Raw genomic sequence first — 18,675 nt, forward strand, 5'->3', positions numbered from 1 at the left:
CAGATCTTTGTGGGATCGAGGCCAGTCTGGTCTACAGAGTGAATTGCAGGACTGTTCCACAGAGAAACCCTGTCTCGAAAAACAAAACAAATAAACAAACAAACAAACAAAAAGAGAGAGAGAGAAAAGAAAGCAGGTTGAGCAAATCAGAAGGGACAAGCCAGTAAATTGAGTCTCTCCATGGCATCTATACCAACTCCTGCCTCCAGGTTCCTGCTGTGTTTGAGTTCCTATCCGGGCTTCCTCCCCAAGTTGTTTCGTCACAGCAATCGAAACCCTAAGACACAGAAACACAAGTTGGGTGAGATTCTGAGGAACCCGCCTGGCTCCATTTGAAGGCAGGAGCCATTATGCTGTATTGTTAAAAATAAGTTTCTATTCGCCCACTGTAGGAGCTGACCTGCTCTGTTTCCTGGAACCTGGCCTTCCCCAACCCATGACTTTGACTTGTTTTAAAGAATACCCTTGCCCTCCCTGACCCTCCCTAATCATGTGGGGACCACACTGAAGGGCCCAGAGTAAGTCTGAGCAGTAGTCCACCTACCTAGCTCCTTCCATTGCTTGGCCTTTCCCCTGTGTACTCCATCACCAGGGGAACAGTTGGTTAAAAATGAAGACAAGACCCCAGCTGTGTCGAGAGATGTGTTAAGATAACCACAGACTTGTGTAAGCAAACCCCCTGCTAAGTTTGTACAAACACTATGTTATAAATGCAGTGTGAATGGTGGTATCATTCTTTTGGCTGTTGTTGTAACAGTTTGGGTACCCATTAAGTTTCTTTCATAAACCATATTTTCTTGCTAGTAGCCCCATAAAGTAGGGTTGGGGAGGAGTGTTCAAGAAAGGGTTTCTCTGTGTAGTTCTAGCTGTCCTGGAACTCACTCTGTAGACTAGGCTGGCTTCGAACTCAGGGATCCAGTTGCCCATGCCTCCCAAGTGCTGGAATTAAAGGCATGAGCCACCACTGCCTGGCTGTTTTGTTTTGTTTTTAAATGTCCATTCATAGATGGGGAATATTAGACTAGGGAATGTTAAATAAATCACCTAAGATCACACAGTAATAAAGGGACAGAGTTCATTCCTTGGCTGCAAACCTGGAGTTTTTAGCATTCTGTCTTCTAACTCCTTGGAAGCTGGGCTTGGTGCGTTTTCTGGGTTCCTTTTTGTTATATTTTCTTTTTAAATGTGTCTACTTCTGATTGAAGTAGTATTTCCCATCAAGGCTATTCTATTGTGTTCATTTGTTTTCCACGGTAATAGAAAAACACCTCATCCCTCATCCCAAATTCAACCAGTCAATCCGCTCTGCACAAAGGTAGAACAGACGGCCGCCAGGTGGGGGCGCTGTGACACATTCTCATTCCAGAACAGCGGGCTACTGAGCCCGGAGTCTCTGCGGGGAGCCGGGATTCTCCGGCACAGACGGGTATCCAAGGGCACGTAGATGACTTGACCCCGTGTGTATTCATTCCTCCACAGAACTCTGGATGGACTTCAACAACCAGCAGCGTGCACGAGCTTTTTTTGGTCCGCACTGGCACCCTTGAGAGCCAGGTCGATGGGGACAGCAAGATCGACCGCTCCTCTTTAGCATCGGTCTCTCTTATCTGCAGGGACAAACAGGAAACGAGTTTGGATCACGAACGCTAATGTCTGATCCTGAGCCACCAATGACCCATCTGAGCTTGTGCTCCCGTCGGTCCCAGGCTGGCTCTTCACCTGGAGCGGCTGGGAAATTAGAGATGAAGAATGTCAAAATCCAAGCCCACAACTAGAAACCCAAAGCTTGACTGTTCCCTCCCGTCCTGAATCGAGAGAAGAAAACCCAGGAGTCCCCACCCAGAATCCACGCCTCCTCCGCACCCGGAGAGTCAAACCCTTGGTTTGGCTTCAGTTACTGCTGCAAACTCTGGCACAGCCTGGATTGGGTCTGTTGGACGGAAAAGCCTGGGGCTACCCTAGAGGCATCTGTCCTGCTCCTCAAAGCACTCGGCACCCGCCTCCCTCTGCCATCAGTTACTTTCTCTTTCTCTTTGCGATCCCCTCGGGCCGCTGTACCGAGAAACAGGTCTCCGCCATGCCCGGGGGCAAGAGGGTAGGGGGGGGAAGGTAGGCAGGAGCCTGCTGGGCTCGATCGCCCAGAGCCCTCCCATTCCGGGAGCTGAAGCAGGAAGAGGGTGGGGCCTTCACTCACATGGCCCAGGAGGTCACTCGCACTTCTGGGGTCTCCCAAAGTCAGGGCCTGTACACAGGAAATGCAACCCCAGCGCGTGGGGCCCAGAGCTGGGATGGGACCAACCTGCCTGGGATGCCGCTATCGCAGACCCTATTCACCGATCAGGTACGGCTGGCCCCGCTACTCCAAATTTCCACTGCAGTTTCTTCCTGGTGGCCCCCATTGTACTATGTGCTGGGCCTCTCCCCCAGGTCCCCAGTCCTGCGCCCCGCCCCCCTTCCACGATCCGCTGTAGCTCCCACTCCCCTCGAGGGTCCTTGATCTAAGCCACTTAAGTTGCCTCATAGCTGCTTCTACACTGGCCCCTCTGCACCCCTCTCCACACCGTCCATATTTCTTCCTGTTAAAACTGGGGCTGCTCGCCTGTAGGTCTTCCTGCTGATCCTGGGCTAGGCTGGGCGTCAGAATTTAAAGACAAATCATGGAAGCAGACCTTGGACGATCACGTTTGGAGCACTTTCGATGGATGTCCTAGGACGTCCATGCTGTTCTAACCCAACCTCGGGGGACGCTGGGAGAAGAGGGGACCACTCTCTGAGACTATGCGAATCACCTTTTCAGAAGTAGCCCTCCCCCGTCCCCCCCGGGAAAGAAAGAGTGAGAAGTCTCCCAACACCCCCACTGCCTGGATGGTCACTGTGACCGCTCTCAACCACACCATTCAGATAACATTTGAGAAAAAAAAAATAGGGGCGGGAGATGGCTGTAGAGATGGCTCAGCAGTTAAGAACATTTGCCGCTTCTACAGAGGACCCAAGTCCAATTCCCAGCAAACATGGTATGGCTCACAACCATGATTTCCAACTTCAGGGGATCCAAGGCCATCTCTGAACCTCCAGGCAGCTCAGCATCACACATCAACACACAACACATACACGCATGTACACATATGCAATGTCAAGCGCCATGAGCGTATTTTAAAACTATATATATATATAGCTTTCATATATATATATATATATATATATATGAAAGTTATGCCCCCACCCTGCCTATTCCCACACTGTCACTGGTTTCTACCCCCTCTCCTGGCGCTTTTGATCTCGATTCAAGAATTCTTTGAACAACTCATGTGTAAGAAGGAGGACGGCCCAGTGTATTGCCAAGAAAGCAGAGTGGGAGTGAGCGGTCAGCAGCCAGAGACCACTGGCCCTCTGGCACCCCAAACAACCGTGTGTGTGTGTGTGTGTGTGTGTGTGTGTGTGTGTGTTAGGGGTGCAGGCTTTTAAGGCTAGTACTTTTATCTGCTGAATCATCTATCTCCCTGGCCCATACTGGTTTTATTTTTTTTTTTCTTTTTCTTGTGTCTTTAAAACGTCACCTTTCCCTGAACAGCTTTATTCTGTCTAGTGACGGATAGACCTGTCTAGAGTGACTCCCAGGAGGGGACTCAGCAAGGCACAGCACAGAAAAGCTTGTCTTTAAATCTTCACCAGAAAGCCCCTTGCCAGCCAGTGTGTTCTACAGGCTTAGATCTCCCGAAGCCAGGTATAAGCACTTACCTGGGTTTTTGTTGTTGTTGTTTTGCTTTTCGAGACAGGGTTTCTCTGTGGCTTTGGTTCCTGTCCTGGAACTAGCTCTTGTAGACCAGGCTGGTCTCGAACTCACAGAGATCCGCCTGCAACTGTCTGGCAGGCACCTATCTGTTACTAGCCTTGGCCCTTGTGTGGCCTGGAAGTCCACCTCTCCTCCCAGCAACAGAGATAAGACCCTCGAAGTCTGCGTCTTCTGGGCCTTTATTACACAGGCTGCTGACTAGGATCCTACCTGATGCCCTCCTCTGTCCTAATGACAGAATGGATCAGCTGGCCTAACCGGACCTAGCTCTGTCCTCCCAGCTCTATGGTAGGGGAGTTCTGTCTCCTCGGTTTTGTTGTTTGTTTGTTGGTTGATTGGTTGTTACTGTGTTATGGGAATTTGTGGTGGTGGCAGTTTGACTGCTTTGGTCTGTTTTTTCAGACAGGATTTTACTATGAAGCCCTGGCTAGCCTGCCACTCACTATATAGAATAAGCAGGACTCGCCGGGCGGTGGTGGCGCACGCCTTTAATCCCAGCGGCCAGCCTGGTCTACAAGAGCTAGTTTCGGGACAGGCACCAAAGCTACAGAGAAACCCTGTCTCGAAAAACCAAAAAACAAAAAGAATAAGCAGGATTCAATCTTGGAATAATCCCCCTGTTCCTGATCCCCAAAGGCTATAGGAATAGGTTTGGGTTTTCTCTGTCTATTAAGTGGGAACATCTCCCTCAGGGTCCTGGAAGGATTTGAGGAGTTCAGCAGACCCAAGAAATGCTGAGAGTAGACTATCTGTGTGAAGTTAGGAATTTCCCCAACAGTGGATCTGTGTGTGTGAGGGGTTGTATATGTGTGCTCACATCTGGGAGCCAGAGGCTGATGTCGCCTGTTTTCCTCAGGTGCTTTCTGCCTTTTTTCTTTTTTTCTTTTTTAATGAGCTAGGGTCTTTCACTGAAACAAGCTGCAGATTCTGGCTGGCTGGCCAATGAGCTCCTGTCTTGGCACCCCAACTCTGGGGTTAGATATGCACACCCCTATGCTTGACTTTTACATTTGCTCTGAGATTCAGGTCTTGTGTGCCAGCGCTTTTCTGACTGAGTTATTGCTCCGGTACCATTTCCTTGATTCTAAGAACCCCCCTACCCTGCAGAGGTGTCAAGTCAGGAAGGAGCTGGGGTGAAATGCTAAAAGTTATTACTCATGGGTGGAAGAGTTTGGGGCCTTCTGTGGTCTCAGCTAGGGGCTCCACTGGAGGGAGCAGCACTGGGACGTGGGTAGGAGGGTACCACTTTGGCTGCAGCTTTTTCTCTTTTCTCCCCATCTTCCGGCTTGGAAAGACTCTAGAGCTTGTCAAAGGTCAAGGGCAGGCGGTGTCTCAGAACTCCAGGGGCCTTGTTCTGCTTGGAGTCACTCCAAGGCACACTCTGAAATTTCTGTTTTTCTCTCTTGTGCCTGCAGAAACCCGATAGAGATGTTATATCAAGGAACATACTACTTCCACTTTAAGAACCTAGTCTATGCCAACGGCCGGAAGAACACCTTCTTGTGCTATGAAGTGAATAGGATGGAGCGTGGTGTACCTGTCCCCCTTTGCCAAGGGGTCTTTAGAAAAGAGGTACATGGAGTCCTGGGTTTGATCCTTGGCAGCACAGAAAAACCAGGCATAGTGGCTCACACCTGTGATCCTAGCACTCAGGAAATGAAGACAGGAAGACCAGAAGCTCAAGCGTATCCTTGGTTATATAGAGTTTGAGTCCAGCCTGGGATATGTGAGATCTTGTCTTAACAAACAAATCAATAAATAGTAAATAAATAAAAGCCAAGAGGCTGCAGAGGGGTGCCACAAAAGCCTGTGATAGCCAGGCAGACAGAGAAGGCGGCTAAAATTCTAACCAATGGGAGGCAGAGCCAAGGACGCTCCAGAGCAAGCTCTGGGTACAGTGGGGGACCTGCCTCAATGTGGAGAGGAAGCAAGAAAAAGATCTAGTGTCAATTTTTAGCCACCTCATGTACATGCTGTGGCACACGTGTGTTCCAACACACAGGAAAACACACACATACACACACACACACACACACACACACACACACACAAAAATACCTAAATAGATTGTTCAGACTCTTCTTAGAAGAGGCAGGAACTCAGTCCATTGAGAATATGGCCGGGCACGGCAGTGCACACCTTTAATCCCAACACTCCAGAGGCCTCAGAGGCAGCTGGATTTCTGAGTTCAAGGCCAGCCTGGTCTACAGAGCTAGTTTCAGGACAGCCATGGCTATACAGAGAAACCCTGTCTCGAAAAACCAATAGATAGACAGACAGACAGATAGATAGATATTTTAGAGGGGACAAAATGACGTGTGTGTTGTGCAGATGCTGTAAATGTTAACTCAGATGCATGAGCCACATTTCAAGACTCGGGAGCTACCCTTGCCCGGTTAAGGGACCATCTTAGCCCATGCCCTCCCAAGCAGATTCGGCAGATGATATCTAGTTGCCCCCAATGGCATGGCCACCAGCAAGGCTCAGAGTGCTACTGAGAGAAGCCAGGGAGATGTAGAATGGATGTGAGGTTGATAGTTAAGCCAAGAATGGTGAGGGATGCGAAATTAAGGAAGAAGGATGGGGAAGGGGCGGAGACACAGAACCAGGCAAGTGCCAGGATTATTTGCCTGCACGCAACTTGCTCCTCCCCTCCCATCATGGATTCCCCTTTCTTTCCCAGAATGGCGGCCTCCATGCTGAAGAATGCTTCCTGTACTGGTTCCACACCCACGTACTGGAAGTGTTGCCTCCCGATGAAAAGTACAAGATCACCTGGTATACCTCTTGGAGCCCCTGTGACGACTGTGCGGAGCAGGTGGCCAGGTTCCTGGACACTCACCGCAACCTGAGCCTGGCCATCTTCAGCTCCCGCCTCTACTATTTTTGGCACCCGAACTACCAGGACAAGCTTCGCCGGCTGCATCAGGCAGGAGCCCAGATGGCTGCCATGGACTTTCCAGGTGAGGGGCGGGCATCAGGGCTGCGGGAGTGCCTGGGGGCGTGACCTACGGTGAAGGGGGATCAGTCGGAGAGGCGGCCTGGAGGGACTGTGGAAAGTCCTGATGTCCCCTGACTGCTTTCTCTCCTCTTCTATCTCAGAATTTGAAAAGTGTTGGGACAAATTTGTGGACAATGATGGCAAGTCATTCAGGCCTTGGAAGAAACTTAAAACACATTTTCGGTCCCATGAAAAAAACCTTTGTGAAATTCTCAGGTGAGGGGCTTTCTCGTGCCTGGCCTTCTCTCTTCTTCTTCCTCCTCCCAAACCTCCTCTTTCTCTGGGGCATCTTTACCCACAAGGCCCTTCCCACTCCTTAACCTGGTGTCTCCCATCATGACATCGTGATTGAATCCAGTTGCTAAACGGAAGTGAATTGGTGTGAGTATAAGCATGGAGATTGGAAGGCAGAGAAATTCCAACAAGGCAGCTGTGAGGTGATGAAGAGATGGCTCAGCAGTTAAGAACATTGGCTACTCTTCCAGAGGACCCGGGTTCAATTCCCACCACGCACATGGCAGCTCCAACTGTAACTCCAGTTCCAGGGGAATCCTGCCCCCTCACACAGACATGCATTCAGGCAAAGCACCAATGCACATAGAAAATATGGGGGTTTTTTTTGTTTTGTTTTTTTAAAGGCAGCCACTGAGCAGTCGTGGCCCATGTTTTTAATCCCAGCATTTGGGAGGCAGAAGCAGGCGGATCTCTGTGACTTACTTAAAGGCCAGCCTGATCTACAGAGTGAATTCTGGGACAGCCAGAGCTATGTAGAGAAACCCTATTTCAAAAAACAAAAAAAAAAAAATTAAAAATTAAAAAAAAAAGCAGCTTTGAGTGCTCAGAGGAAGGAAGAGGCTGCCGTGCAGTCACCCACAAACTGCTAAGCCAGCCTGTGCCCTCTCCAGGTCCAAGAGGCTGACAGGCAGCTTTTCTGAGGCTCTCACTGCCTTATAGATGGTCCCTTCTTGTTGGGTCACTGTGTGCTATGTGGTCCTTCTTTCCTAGTATCCCTCTGTCCAAATTCCCTCTTCCCATAAGGCCTGGATTAAGACCTGCCTAAATGGTTGTACTCGGAGTCGGGCTTAGGACCTTAAACTTGGGTTCTTTGGGTTCCTTTTGTTGTTGTTGTTGTTTGTTTTTCAAGACAGGGTTTCTCAGTAGCTATAGAGCCAGGCTGGTCCACCTACCCCTGCCTCCAGAGTGCTGGGATTAGTGTGCACCACTACTACCCCACCCTGGGCGGTAGGAGGCTTCTTTGTGTCCTTGCTTGGTTGTCAGCATGCTGGAGAATCCCTGGCCACGCCCCAACACCCTCTATATCCTGGAGCCCCCCACCCCCGCCATGGAGTTCTGGGTGGGGTGCCAGTGAGCCTCAGTGACTGGGGCCTGAACTAAAAGGAATGGTGGGATATATACTTCCATAAGAGGCTGGGGAGAGGAGGGTGGAGACACAAGACGGGTAAGAGTAGGAGCAGGCTGATAAGATGGCTTGGTGGGTCTAGGTGCTCGGCATGCGAGCCTTGAGACATGAATTTGATCCCTGGAACCCACATAAAGGAGGAAGGAGAGAAACAATGCTATCGTTGCCCTCTGACCTCCAGACTTAGGCCATGGAAGATATGCACCTACATCATACACACACATGTGCACACACTCAAAATAATATAAAATAATACAATTAAATAGGGGTCTGAAAAAGCATGGGATAAATCCGGACTAGCTGAACATAGTGGACAATGAGGACTACTGAGAACTCAAGAACAATGGCAATGGGTTTTTGATCCTACTGCACGTACTGGCTTTGGGGGAGCCTAGGCAGTTTGGATGCTCACCTTACTAAACCTGGATGGAGGTGGGCGGTCCTTGGACTTCCCACAGGTCAGGGAACCCTGATTGCTCTTCGAGCTGATGAGGGAGAGGGACTTGATCGGTGGAGGGGAAGGGAAATGGGAGGCGGTGGCGGGGAGGAGGCAGAAATCCTTAATAAATAAATAAATTTAAAAAAAAAAAGAGTAGAAGGCTGAGCCAGGTGGTGGTGGCGCATGTCTTTAATCCCGGCCCTCGGGAGGCAGAGGCAGGAGGATCTCTGTGAGTTCAAGAGGGACAGCCAGGGGTTGCACATCTGGCACCAGGCAGGATGGGAAGTGAGACCAGGAGGCAGGTGTTTCAGGGGAGCTCAGGCAGCATGCTGGCGGATTGGCCAGGGACCATAGCCCTTGGTAGGCCATTTCATAACACCACGAGAAGCGGGAGCTCTGCTAGACCCGGATGACTCCAGGCATACAGACTTGCTCACTGTGTGATGGCCAGAGTCCCATCTTCCTCTGGGCTGTTGGTATGACATTTGAAGGCAGCATCCAGGGGTCTTCTGGCTGGGTCAGCATGTCTGCCTTCCAAATCTTCCTCAAGGGGAGAGGTACATCATAGGGGCCCTGATGTGGCCCCAAGCTCCAGTGTCCCAGTCACCAACATTGTCCCTCATGAGCAAGACTGCTTCTTGTGTTGGGAGATGCTTAGGCTTTTCCTTGCGAGCTGCCCCCAAATGTCTGATAGCTGCCTGAGCCCGGCATGGCTCCCTTGGCAGCAATCTCCTCTCTGCCCGTGGCTCATAGAGTTGGTGTTTTCTGTCCCTCACAGTGCCTCTTAAGTCTGGAGACGTGAGAATATTCTCGAGGGAGAAGCCAGGGTTCCACTTCTTGATGTGGGACGTGCCTCAGCACTCTGACTTGGATAAGCTGCCAGGATACAGATGTGATCTCTTCCTAAAAGGACCCGGCTCATCCCGGAATATTCCTCGGACATTGGGACAAGTTGCGGGGAGGGAAGAGGTGTCTCTAAACTCTTGCCTGAGCCTCTGTTAACGTCAGGAGTGGAGCCAGGGCAGGATGGAGGCTGAGAGTGGGGACGAGGTACAGAGGGTAACTGTGAGGGAAAGACCTGCTGGGGACTCTGGGTCTTGTGAGAGCCAGGCCCTGAGGTGACAGCTTTTACAGAATGTTCTTTGTGTTCTCTAATCTGAGGATCCTTGGTTGAGACTTGCCAAAGCAGACTGGCAGCTTCAGGAATGTGAACTTGAAGTCCATGTCCTTGTAGCTTAGACCTGGCAGGCCCTAGGTGGGAGCCACCTCTTCCCCAACCCCTACTTCTGCTGCTTCCTGAAAACAATGAGGGCCACAGAAGCAGCAGCTGGAGGAGGAGGGAACACAGCCAAGCAGACCCGGCCATTGTCCAGCCATGTTCTTCATTTGCGGTGTGACCTCTAGAGACTCAGTTTCTCTGTGCGCTTGAGACCTATTCTGAGATGTCAGAGCCACGACCCCTCCACCCCCCTTCCTGTATTGCTGAGATAGCAGGTAGGGCAGAAGTGTTACCTTCTCTGAGGCTGGAGAGGAAATCCTGTGCACCAAGTGCCAGTTAGGAGTGAGTGAAGAAGGCGCCATCTGCCCTTCCCCCTTTGCGGTCCAGCTCTGCACCCACCTCCCTTTCTGGCATTTACTTCCTCTTTCCTTTTGGATCCCTGCTCAGACTGCATGGGGAGACCTGTCTCCATCCTAGGCTCTGCTTTGCCAAGTCAGAGGAACAACAGGAAGGAGAGTGAGCCCGAGCCAACCTAACTGCTCTGGGCCCTCCTGTTCCGGGGTGGGGCCCGTAGATCACTATCAGGGTCTCATAGACAGAGCCTCCTTGGTAGGACGTGGAGCCCCAGACCCAAGGATCCAGAGCAGGACTAGGACCAACCTGCCCAGGATACCCCACAGGATGCCCCAAGACAGGTATGTGGGAGGCTTGAAAACAGAGAACACTGATGGGCAGAGCCCAAGGAGATTAAAAACAAGAGAGTCACCCCACCTAGAGACCCTGGTAGGAGCAGGTGTTGTAGGAACCCAGTCACAAACCAGGGACTTTCCCAGGGCCACAGATGGCCCCAGAGAGCGGAACAGTACCAGCTGTTTCATCTGCCTCCCTCCCTCCCACTCCAGGTCCTGCCTCTTCAGAAGCCCCCCCTCTTTCCCCAGTTCTGTGCTTTTAGCTTTGTTTCCAATGTATTAATGTAAATTTATAATTTTAAAACTAATGCACAAAATAATGGGTTTAATTGTGGGTTTTTCACAAATATATATATCGTAGTTGGCTCTCACACACATGCACCCCAGTGAGTTCTTGTTCCCTCTCCCACTGGACCCTTCCTCACCACAATCTCCCTTTTACTTTCTCACATGCACACGCGCGCACACACGCACACACGGTCTCCAGTAAACACATTCTTTCCCCGTCGTGGCTGAGGAGAACCCCATCATGTAACCAGGCTCCCTTCTCTTCATCCATCCCTCTGCTGATGGACACACCCAGGCTGGCCCCGTATTTTGGCTTTTGTGGGTATCGGAATAAACGCGGATGTGCAGTTGCCTCTGCCATGTGACTTGGAGTCTTTCCCATGTACACTGAGGAGTGGTGTGTGAGGGTTGCGTGATAGTGAATGCTTGGCTGTCTGCAGAACCTCTGTGCACTAGCGTGTGCCCAGCCACAGTGCGGGGGCTTCTTCCCTACACCCGTTCCTCAACAACATTTGTGGTCGCTTACTTATTTTTTTAATGTTTTTGTTTACTTTTATTAGACAGGGTCTCTCATCACAGAGCCCTGGGTGGCCTAAAGCTCGCTGTGTAGACCATAGCTTGCTGTAATCCTCCTGCCTCTGACGCCCAAGTGCATGAGGTATTGCTGCATGAGACTCAATACAGCTTATGTGGTGTGAGGTGTGTGCATGTGTTCACATGTATGTGTGCATGTTGGGAATGTCAGAGGAATGCTGGGTATTCTCACCGAGTGCCACACGGGATGGATGGCCGGCTCCAGTGATAACCTGTACTAAGCGTGCCAGTGTTGGGATTACAGGCCCAAACCTCTATAGCTGGCTTTTTACATGGGTGCTTGGGATCCAAACCAGGTCCTCCTGCCTGCATGGCCAGTGTCTCACCACCGCAGTCACACATGGCCAGTGTCTCACCACCGCAGTCACGCATGGCCAGTGTCTCACCACCACAGTCAAGCATGGCCAGTGTCTCACCATCACGATCACGCATGGCCAGTGTCTCACCATCACGATCACGCATGGCCAGTGTCTCACCACCGCAGTCAAGCATGGCCAGTGTCTCACCATCACGATCACGCATGGCCAGTGTCTCACCATCACGATCACGCATGGCCAGTGTCTCACCATCACGATCACGCATGGCCAGTGTCTCACCATCACGATCACGCATGGCCAGTGTCTCACCACCGCAGTCAAGCATGGCCAGTGTCTCACCATCACGATCACGCATGGCCAGTGTCTCACCATCACGATCACGCATGGCCAGTGTCTCACCATCACGATCACGCATGCCAGTGTCTCACCATCACGATCACGCATGGCCAGTGTCTCACCATCACGCTCAGACATGGCCAGTGTCTCACCACCGCAGTCAAGCATGGCCAGTGTCTCACCATCACGATCACGCATGGCCAGTGTCTCACCATCACGATCACGCATGGCCAGTGTCTCACCACCGCAGTCAAGCATGGCCAGTGTCTCACCATCACGATCACGCATGGCCAGTGTCTCACCATCACGATCACGCATGGCCAGTGTCTCACCATCACGATCACGCATGGCCAGTGTCTCACCATCACGCTCACGCATGGCCAGTGTCTCACCACCGCAGTCAAGCATGGCCAGTGTCTCACCATCACGCTCACGCATGGCCAGTGTCTCACCACCGCAGTGCATTTCCCCCTGGCCAAAGATGCTAAACATTTTTTCATCATGTGTCGATCTCATGTACTTCTGTTTTGTTTTGTTTTGAAGACAGGGTTTCTCTGTGTAGCCCTGAATGCTCTGGAACTCGCTCTGTAGATCAGGCTGGCCTCGAACTCACAGGGATCCCCTTGCCTCTGCCTCCCGAGTGCTGGGATTAAAGGCGTGTGCCACTGCCACCCGGCTTCCTTTGTACTTCTTTTAAGAACTGTCTGTTTGATTCATTTCTCATTTACCAATTGGATAGTGGGTTTCGGTGTTTATTTTATTTTATTTTTTTAGCTCTTTATCTTCAATGTATGAATTCCCTGTTAGATGTATGGCTGGCAAGGATTCTCTCCCATTCTATAAAAGAGCCTCAGCCCTTTTTGTGTTGTGTTTGTGTATGGATAAGGGGTTGCATGTGTGGCAAGGGGCACATGTGAACTCAGAGGCCAACTTGGGAGAGTTAGTTCCCTCCCACATGTGTGTGTGTGGCCTTTCCCTCTAAGGCACATGTACACACACACACACACACACACACACACACACACACCAGACACAGATGCCTTGAGTACATTGGGAAAACCCCCAGCTCCTCAAGGGCTCCAAGTTTGGAGAAACAAAAAGGACAATTGGAGGCAAAATTCCCCAGTCCCCACATAGTCACCAGATGCTAAATTGCTACATGGGGACGGTGTGCGCACACAGAGTCACATAAATAAGGACGAAATAGAATTGTTTTCAAAGGACCCGCCTAACCCTAGGGGAGGTGGCACAGATGTGGTGGGTGGTTGGTTGGCTTGGTTTGGTTTTTCTGAGACAGAGTCTCTTCGTGTAGCTCTGGAACCAGGCTAGCCTTAAACTCAGAGATCAACCTGCCCCCCCTCCCCCAACTTTCAGTCCCTGGCACAGACCTTTAATCCTAGCACCAATAGGGTGGATCTCTATGAACTCAGGCTAACCTGCTCTACAGGGTGAGTTTTAGGTCTACCAGAGCTACACAGTAAGACCTTGCGTTTAAAAACAAAAGATCTAGCCAGGCAGTGGTGATCTCTGTGAATTCGAGGCCAGCCTGATCTACAGAGCGAGTTCCAGGACAGACTCTAAAGCTACACAGAGAAACCCCATCTCAAAAAAAAAACATGGTGGGCACAGGCATGGATGGGCATAAGTAGGTTTTGGGTCATTTTGAGGAGAAAGGACTTTGGATGTTGTAAGACCCTATCAGAGAGCACCCATCCTCCCCTGGGTTCCGGCTGCCCTTTTGGTCCCTTTATCCTTGGTTTAGGTTCCTAAGCTTAGGCTGTGGACTACGCTGAAGGATAGTTCCGCCTGGCTGTTGATGTGCTGCTAATCCTCAGCGTTCCCGTGTGTTGCTAATTGGATGGCCGCCTGAACGTTATCTGTGTGCTGGAGCGTGCCTGTGCCCATGCCCGCACCCACACTTGGGGAAGCGAGGGACTTGATTTCACATGGGCCTGAGGGCCACAGAATGTTACCTTCCAGCAAGATCTGGCCGAGATAAGCAAAGCTTGGGCACTGGCGAGAGCGCTCTGGTTAAGCGTGCCAAGTGCTCTTGCAGAGGCGCTCACACCAGGTCGCTCATAATTGCCGTTAAGCCCAGTTTCAGGACTGTGGGACACTCTTCTGACCTCTGTGGGCACCTGCACACATGTGCACCCCCACCCCCACCCCGCCCCCACATAACTAAGATGGAAACTAAAATCTTTTTGTTGTTTTTGTTTTTCTGAGGCAGGATTTCACTGTGTAGTCCTGGCTGTCCTGGAACTAGCTCTGTAGACCAGGCTGGCCTTGAACTCACAGAGATCCACCTGCCTCTGCCTCCCAAGTGCTGGGGATTAAAGGCGTGTGCCGCCACTGTCCAGCTTAAAATCCTTTTTAAATGAAAGAAAGGTTTCATTGATCTTGCACAATAAACTTAACCTTAGGCCGGGCAGGGGGCAAAGCAGAGGGGCAAAAACCCGTTATCCGTTAACTTGTATTTGCAGTTTTGCACACACGAGGCATGTGGTCCCCCTGAGAACATGGGGTTACTTTCTCCTGGAGAACCAGGCAGGTGGGGATGGAGGTGACAGATTGATGATGCAGACATCAAAAGCAGAGGCGGATAAGTCATTAGATCATAGGCAGGGCAGTAGGAAGAAGTGTGGGGCCTCTTCTGTGGGGGGAGGTTCTACTTTGGCAGTCAGGCAGTGACGTCATGTAGCCACGTCAACTCAAGTTTGGACTTATGGCCAGCAAGAGCCAGACCTTGAGTCAAAAAATGTCTCAGGCCAGGCAGTGGTAGCACATACCTTTAATTCCAGCAGAGGTAAGCAGATCTCTGAGTCTGAGGTCAGCCTGGTCTGTAGGGCAAGTTTCAGGATAGCCAAGGCTACATAGAGAAACCCTGTCTCAAAAACAAAACAAAACGATGTCTCGGGCTGGCAAGATGTCTGAGTGGGTAAATGTGCTGCCAACCTGATGAGCCACACGCTGGGAGGGGACCAGTTCCTGCAAGCTAACCTCTGACCGCTACACGTGCTATGACATTTATTCATGAATAATGGCACACATACACACAGCCAGAATTAAAAACAGATAAATACATGTAAAGCATTTTCTGAAATGGTTCGGTGTGACCGTCGTTTCTAACTGGCATCTACGGGCAATGTGGGGCAGTGGACAGGGTGAGAGGGGGAACTCCCCAGTGCACCTGCACCTTCCTCCTCCTTGGTCAGGGTTGGCTTGAGTTGGCTAAGCCCGGAGCTCATATTTTCACACCTTGCCTTGTTCGTTTCTTGTCTAGAAGCCCAGAGAGTCTGCTGAGAGAAGACACATTCTACTTACAATTTAACAACAGGCACCGGGTCCAACCAGTCCAGCACCGCTACTACCGAAGGAAGACCTATCTATGCTACCAGCTGGAGCAGTGCGGTGACCAAGGGCCACTCAAAGGCTGCCTGCAAAACAAGGTGCCCCATGGGTTCTCAGAGCCAGACGGAGAGGCAGCCAGGGACTTCCCCTCTCCAATACATCATGCACACTTTGAGGGTCCTAGCTTTCACTTCCCTCTCTTTTTGTTTTGCACACACTGGGGCTCAGTCTTTCTTGCTGGCCCTGGATCTTGCGAGGCTGTAACCTTGCATAGCTCACACTTCTGCCCTTCAAGGTGCCCTCACTCAGTGTTTGAGCACCCTCCCAGCTTAGCCTTTTTACTGCATTGAAGAAACACACAGAGACCTCTTCACTGCTGTCTCCCAGCCTGAGTCCTTATTAAAACATCTTTGAAAAGCTCTTGCCCTGCATAGTGGCCCACATCATTAATTCCAGTGCTCGGGAGGCAGAGGTGGGTGGATCTCTGTGAGTTGAAGGCCAGCCCCGCTCTATCTATATTGTGTGAGTTTCAGGATAGCCAGGGCTTTACAGAGAGACCCTGTCTTTTAAAAAAAAAAAAAAATCAAAAGAAGAAAAGAAAACCTCTCCAGTCAGTATCCTGAAGTGAGGTCACAGCACTGGGGACCATAACTTGAAAGTACCAACTGTTCGCTGACCCCTTCTCTCTGGGCACCTCTGAGATCCGTGTCAAGTTTAGAAAAGGCTGTGGTGCTTTGGGAATGTGGAGTTAGTGGGTGCGTGCTCTCCTCGCACTAGGCAAGACATTAGGATATTCACAAGAAAGAGCCCCTGGTCTCCAAGCTTGCCCCTAGCCACATGATGTCCGGATTCTTTCTGCCTTCCAACTCTTCCTTCTCTCTGCCTGGACTCCCCTCAGAAAGGTAAACACGCAGAAATCCTCTTCATTGATGAGATGCGTTCCTTGAAGCTGGATCAAGAGCGGATCACCTGCTACCTCACATGGAGCCCCTGCCCGAACTGTGCCCAGGAACTGGCTGCATTCAAAAGGGATCACCCGGGCCTAGTCCTGCGCATCTATGCCTCCCGTCTCTACTTCCACTGGCGGAGGAAGTACCAGGAGGGGTTGTGTTCTCTGTGGCGATCAGGGATCCAGGTGGACACCATGGACCTCCCACGTAAGAAGGGACCACAGCCACTAGTGGGCAAAGGTTTCCCAGCTCCAAGAGGACTAGTCATACCCAGGAGGATGGGGGAGACCCTGGGCAGGAAGGAAGGGTGCTGGCTCTGCTGAGGCCAAAGATTTGCCTCCACTCAGAAGGGCGGGTTCTATGGGGAGAGTAATACCCTGGGAGGGGAAGGTGGGAGGAGGATGGAGGAAGGTCTCTGGAAGCCTAGGGCCTTGCTGGCTACCCTCTTTTCCATCTCAGAATTTACTGACTGCTGGATAAACTTTGTAAACCCCCACGGGCCGTTCAGGCCATGGAAGGAACTGGAGAAAAACAGCAGGTGCATACAGAGACGGCTCTGGAGGATCAAGGAGGTGAGATCAGAGATCCACCTTGCTACAGACTCCGCCCTCTTACTTTAGACCCCTCCTACTGTAGACACCGCCTCCGGCTTCAGGCTCCACCCCCTTCCGCAGTACGCGCCTTCCTGCCACCCTGCTTACTGCAGGTTTTCTTTCCTTTAGCTGGGTTTTGGAGCCCCTACTGTCCACACCCCGCCCCCACATCCTCCTCTCTAGACGTCTTTTGTTCTCTCCCACCAGGGCCTCCCAGTCCTTGGCTTCTCTGCCTCCCTCAGGTGCTCTTCTCACCTCTTTGTCCCTGTTCTTTCCTTGAACGTCCCTGTGGCAACTCTGCTCCCTTTTTCAAGCCCATTCGCACAACCTAATTTCTCTCTCAACAGTCCTGGGGTCTGCAAGACTTGATGAATGACCTTGGAAATCTACAACTTGGACCCCCATTGTCCTGAATGGCAAGAAGAGATTCGAGACAGTCTCTAGCGTGTCTTTTGGCTTCCATCCCAACACCAGATCCAGAAGACTTTGTTCTCTTCCTGTTTTTGGTTTTTGGTTTTGTTTTGGTTGGTTTTTTGAGACAGGGTCTCACTGTGTAGTTTGCTACTCTGGAACTCACTACTAAACCAGGCCTGTCTGAAACTCATGGAGATCCACCTGCCTCTGCCTTCTGAGTACTAGGATTAAGGCATGCTCCACCATTCTGGGGATTGCCCACCATCCCAGACCTTTCCTTCCTTTCTTATATTATCATTTTATCTTCAGTTTTCATTGATAGGTGCTTAATTTTGTAATTGAAAATTTTAAATTGGACTGGGCATGGTGGCTCACACCCTTAATCCCAGTAACTGGGAGGCAAAGGCAGGAGGATCTCTGAAAGTTGGAGGGCAGCCTGGGCTACATAGCAAGCTCCAGAACAATCAGGAACTTCTACACGGGGAAACCCTGTCTCAAAAAAGACAAATAAATAAATAAATAGGAAAAAGAAAGAAAAGTTAAGTTGGCCATGATGGGTGATCTCTGTAATCGACACTTGAGAGGCTGAGGCTAGAGGATTGCCACAAGTTTGAGGTCAGCCTGGATACACAGTGAAATCCTGTCTTAAAAAATTTTTTAAAGCCAGGCGGTGGTGGTGCACGCCTTTAATCCCAGCACTTGGGAGGCAGAAGCAGGCGGATCTCTGTGAGTTCGAGACCAGCCTGGTCTACAAGAGCTAGTTCCAGGACAGGCTCCAAAACCACAGAGAAACCCTGTCTCGAAAAACCAAAAAAAAAAAAAAAAAAAATCAAGAGAAGAAACAGTTGAGTTTTTGTTTGTTTGTTTGTTTGTTTTGAGACACAGTTTAAGGGGCAGGAGAGATGGCTCAGAGGTTAAGAGCACTGGCTGCCCTTTCAAAGGTCCTGAGTTCAGTTCCCAGCAACCACATGGTGGCTCACAACCATCTGTAATGAGATCTGGTGCCCTCTTCTGGCATGAACACCTACATGCAGGCAGAACACTGTATACTTAATAAATAAATTTAAAAAGAGAGAGAGAGAGACAGACAGTTTAAGCCCCCTGGGTGCTAGGATTAAAGGTGTGTGGCACCACTACCTGGCTAGAACAAATAGTTTTAAAATCCAAATTCCTGAGTGCTAGGTATTTTGTCTTAAGCCGAACCTCTCCATCATGCCGACACAAATAATTCCAATCAAACCAAATCAGACCAAATAAAATATGCCCATGTT

General features: G+C 50.6%; 1 protein-coding gene across 3 annotated transcripts; it reads left to right on the top strand.

Moving 5' to 3' along the window:
- The first annotated feature begins 2,064 nt into the window (after window positions 1-2,064).
- On the top strand, window positions 2,065-18,082 carry LOC121461126 (DNA dC->dU-editing enzyme APOBEC-3-like). Of its 3 annotated transcripts, none has more exons than XM_041671927.1 (8): window positions 2,212-2,341; window positions 5,209-5,365; window positions 6,477-6,756; window positions 6,896-7,010; window positions 15,380-15,545; window positions 16,346-16,604; window positions 16,857-16,969; window positions 17,338-18,082. In XM_041671927.1, exons 1-8 carry the CDS (start codon window positions 2,256-2,258, stop codon window positions 17,401-17,403), a joined length of 1,242 nt encoding a protein of 413 aa, XP_041527861.1. In that variant the 5' UTR covers window positions 2,212-2,255; the 3' UTR covers window positions 17,404-18,082. The 3 variants fall into 3 exon arrangements, with proteins under 3 accessions (XP_041527863.1, XP_041527861.1, XP_041527862.1); XM_041671928.1 differs by having other exon boundaries at window positions 15,383-15,545; XM_041671929.1 differs by lacking the exon at window positions 5,209-5,365 and having other exon boundaries at window positions 2,065-2,341.
- The last annotated feature ends 593 nt before the right edge of the window (window positions 18,083-18,675 follow it).

This window comes from Microtus oregoni, unplaced genomic scaffold, assembly GCF_018167655.1.
Source record: "Microtus oregoni isolate MIOR12 unplaced genomic scaffold, Mior012 000022F_ref0000154, whole genome shotgun sequence".
Classification (NCBI taxonomy): domain Eukaryota; kingdom Metazoa; phylum Chordata; class Mammalia; order Rodentia; family Cricetidae; genus Microtus; species Microtus oregoni.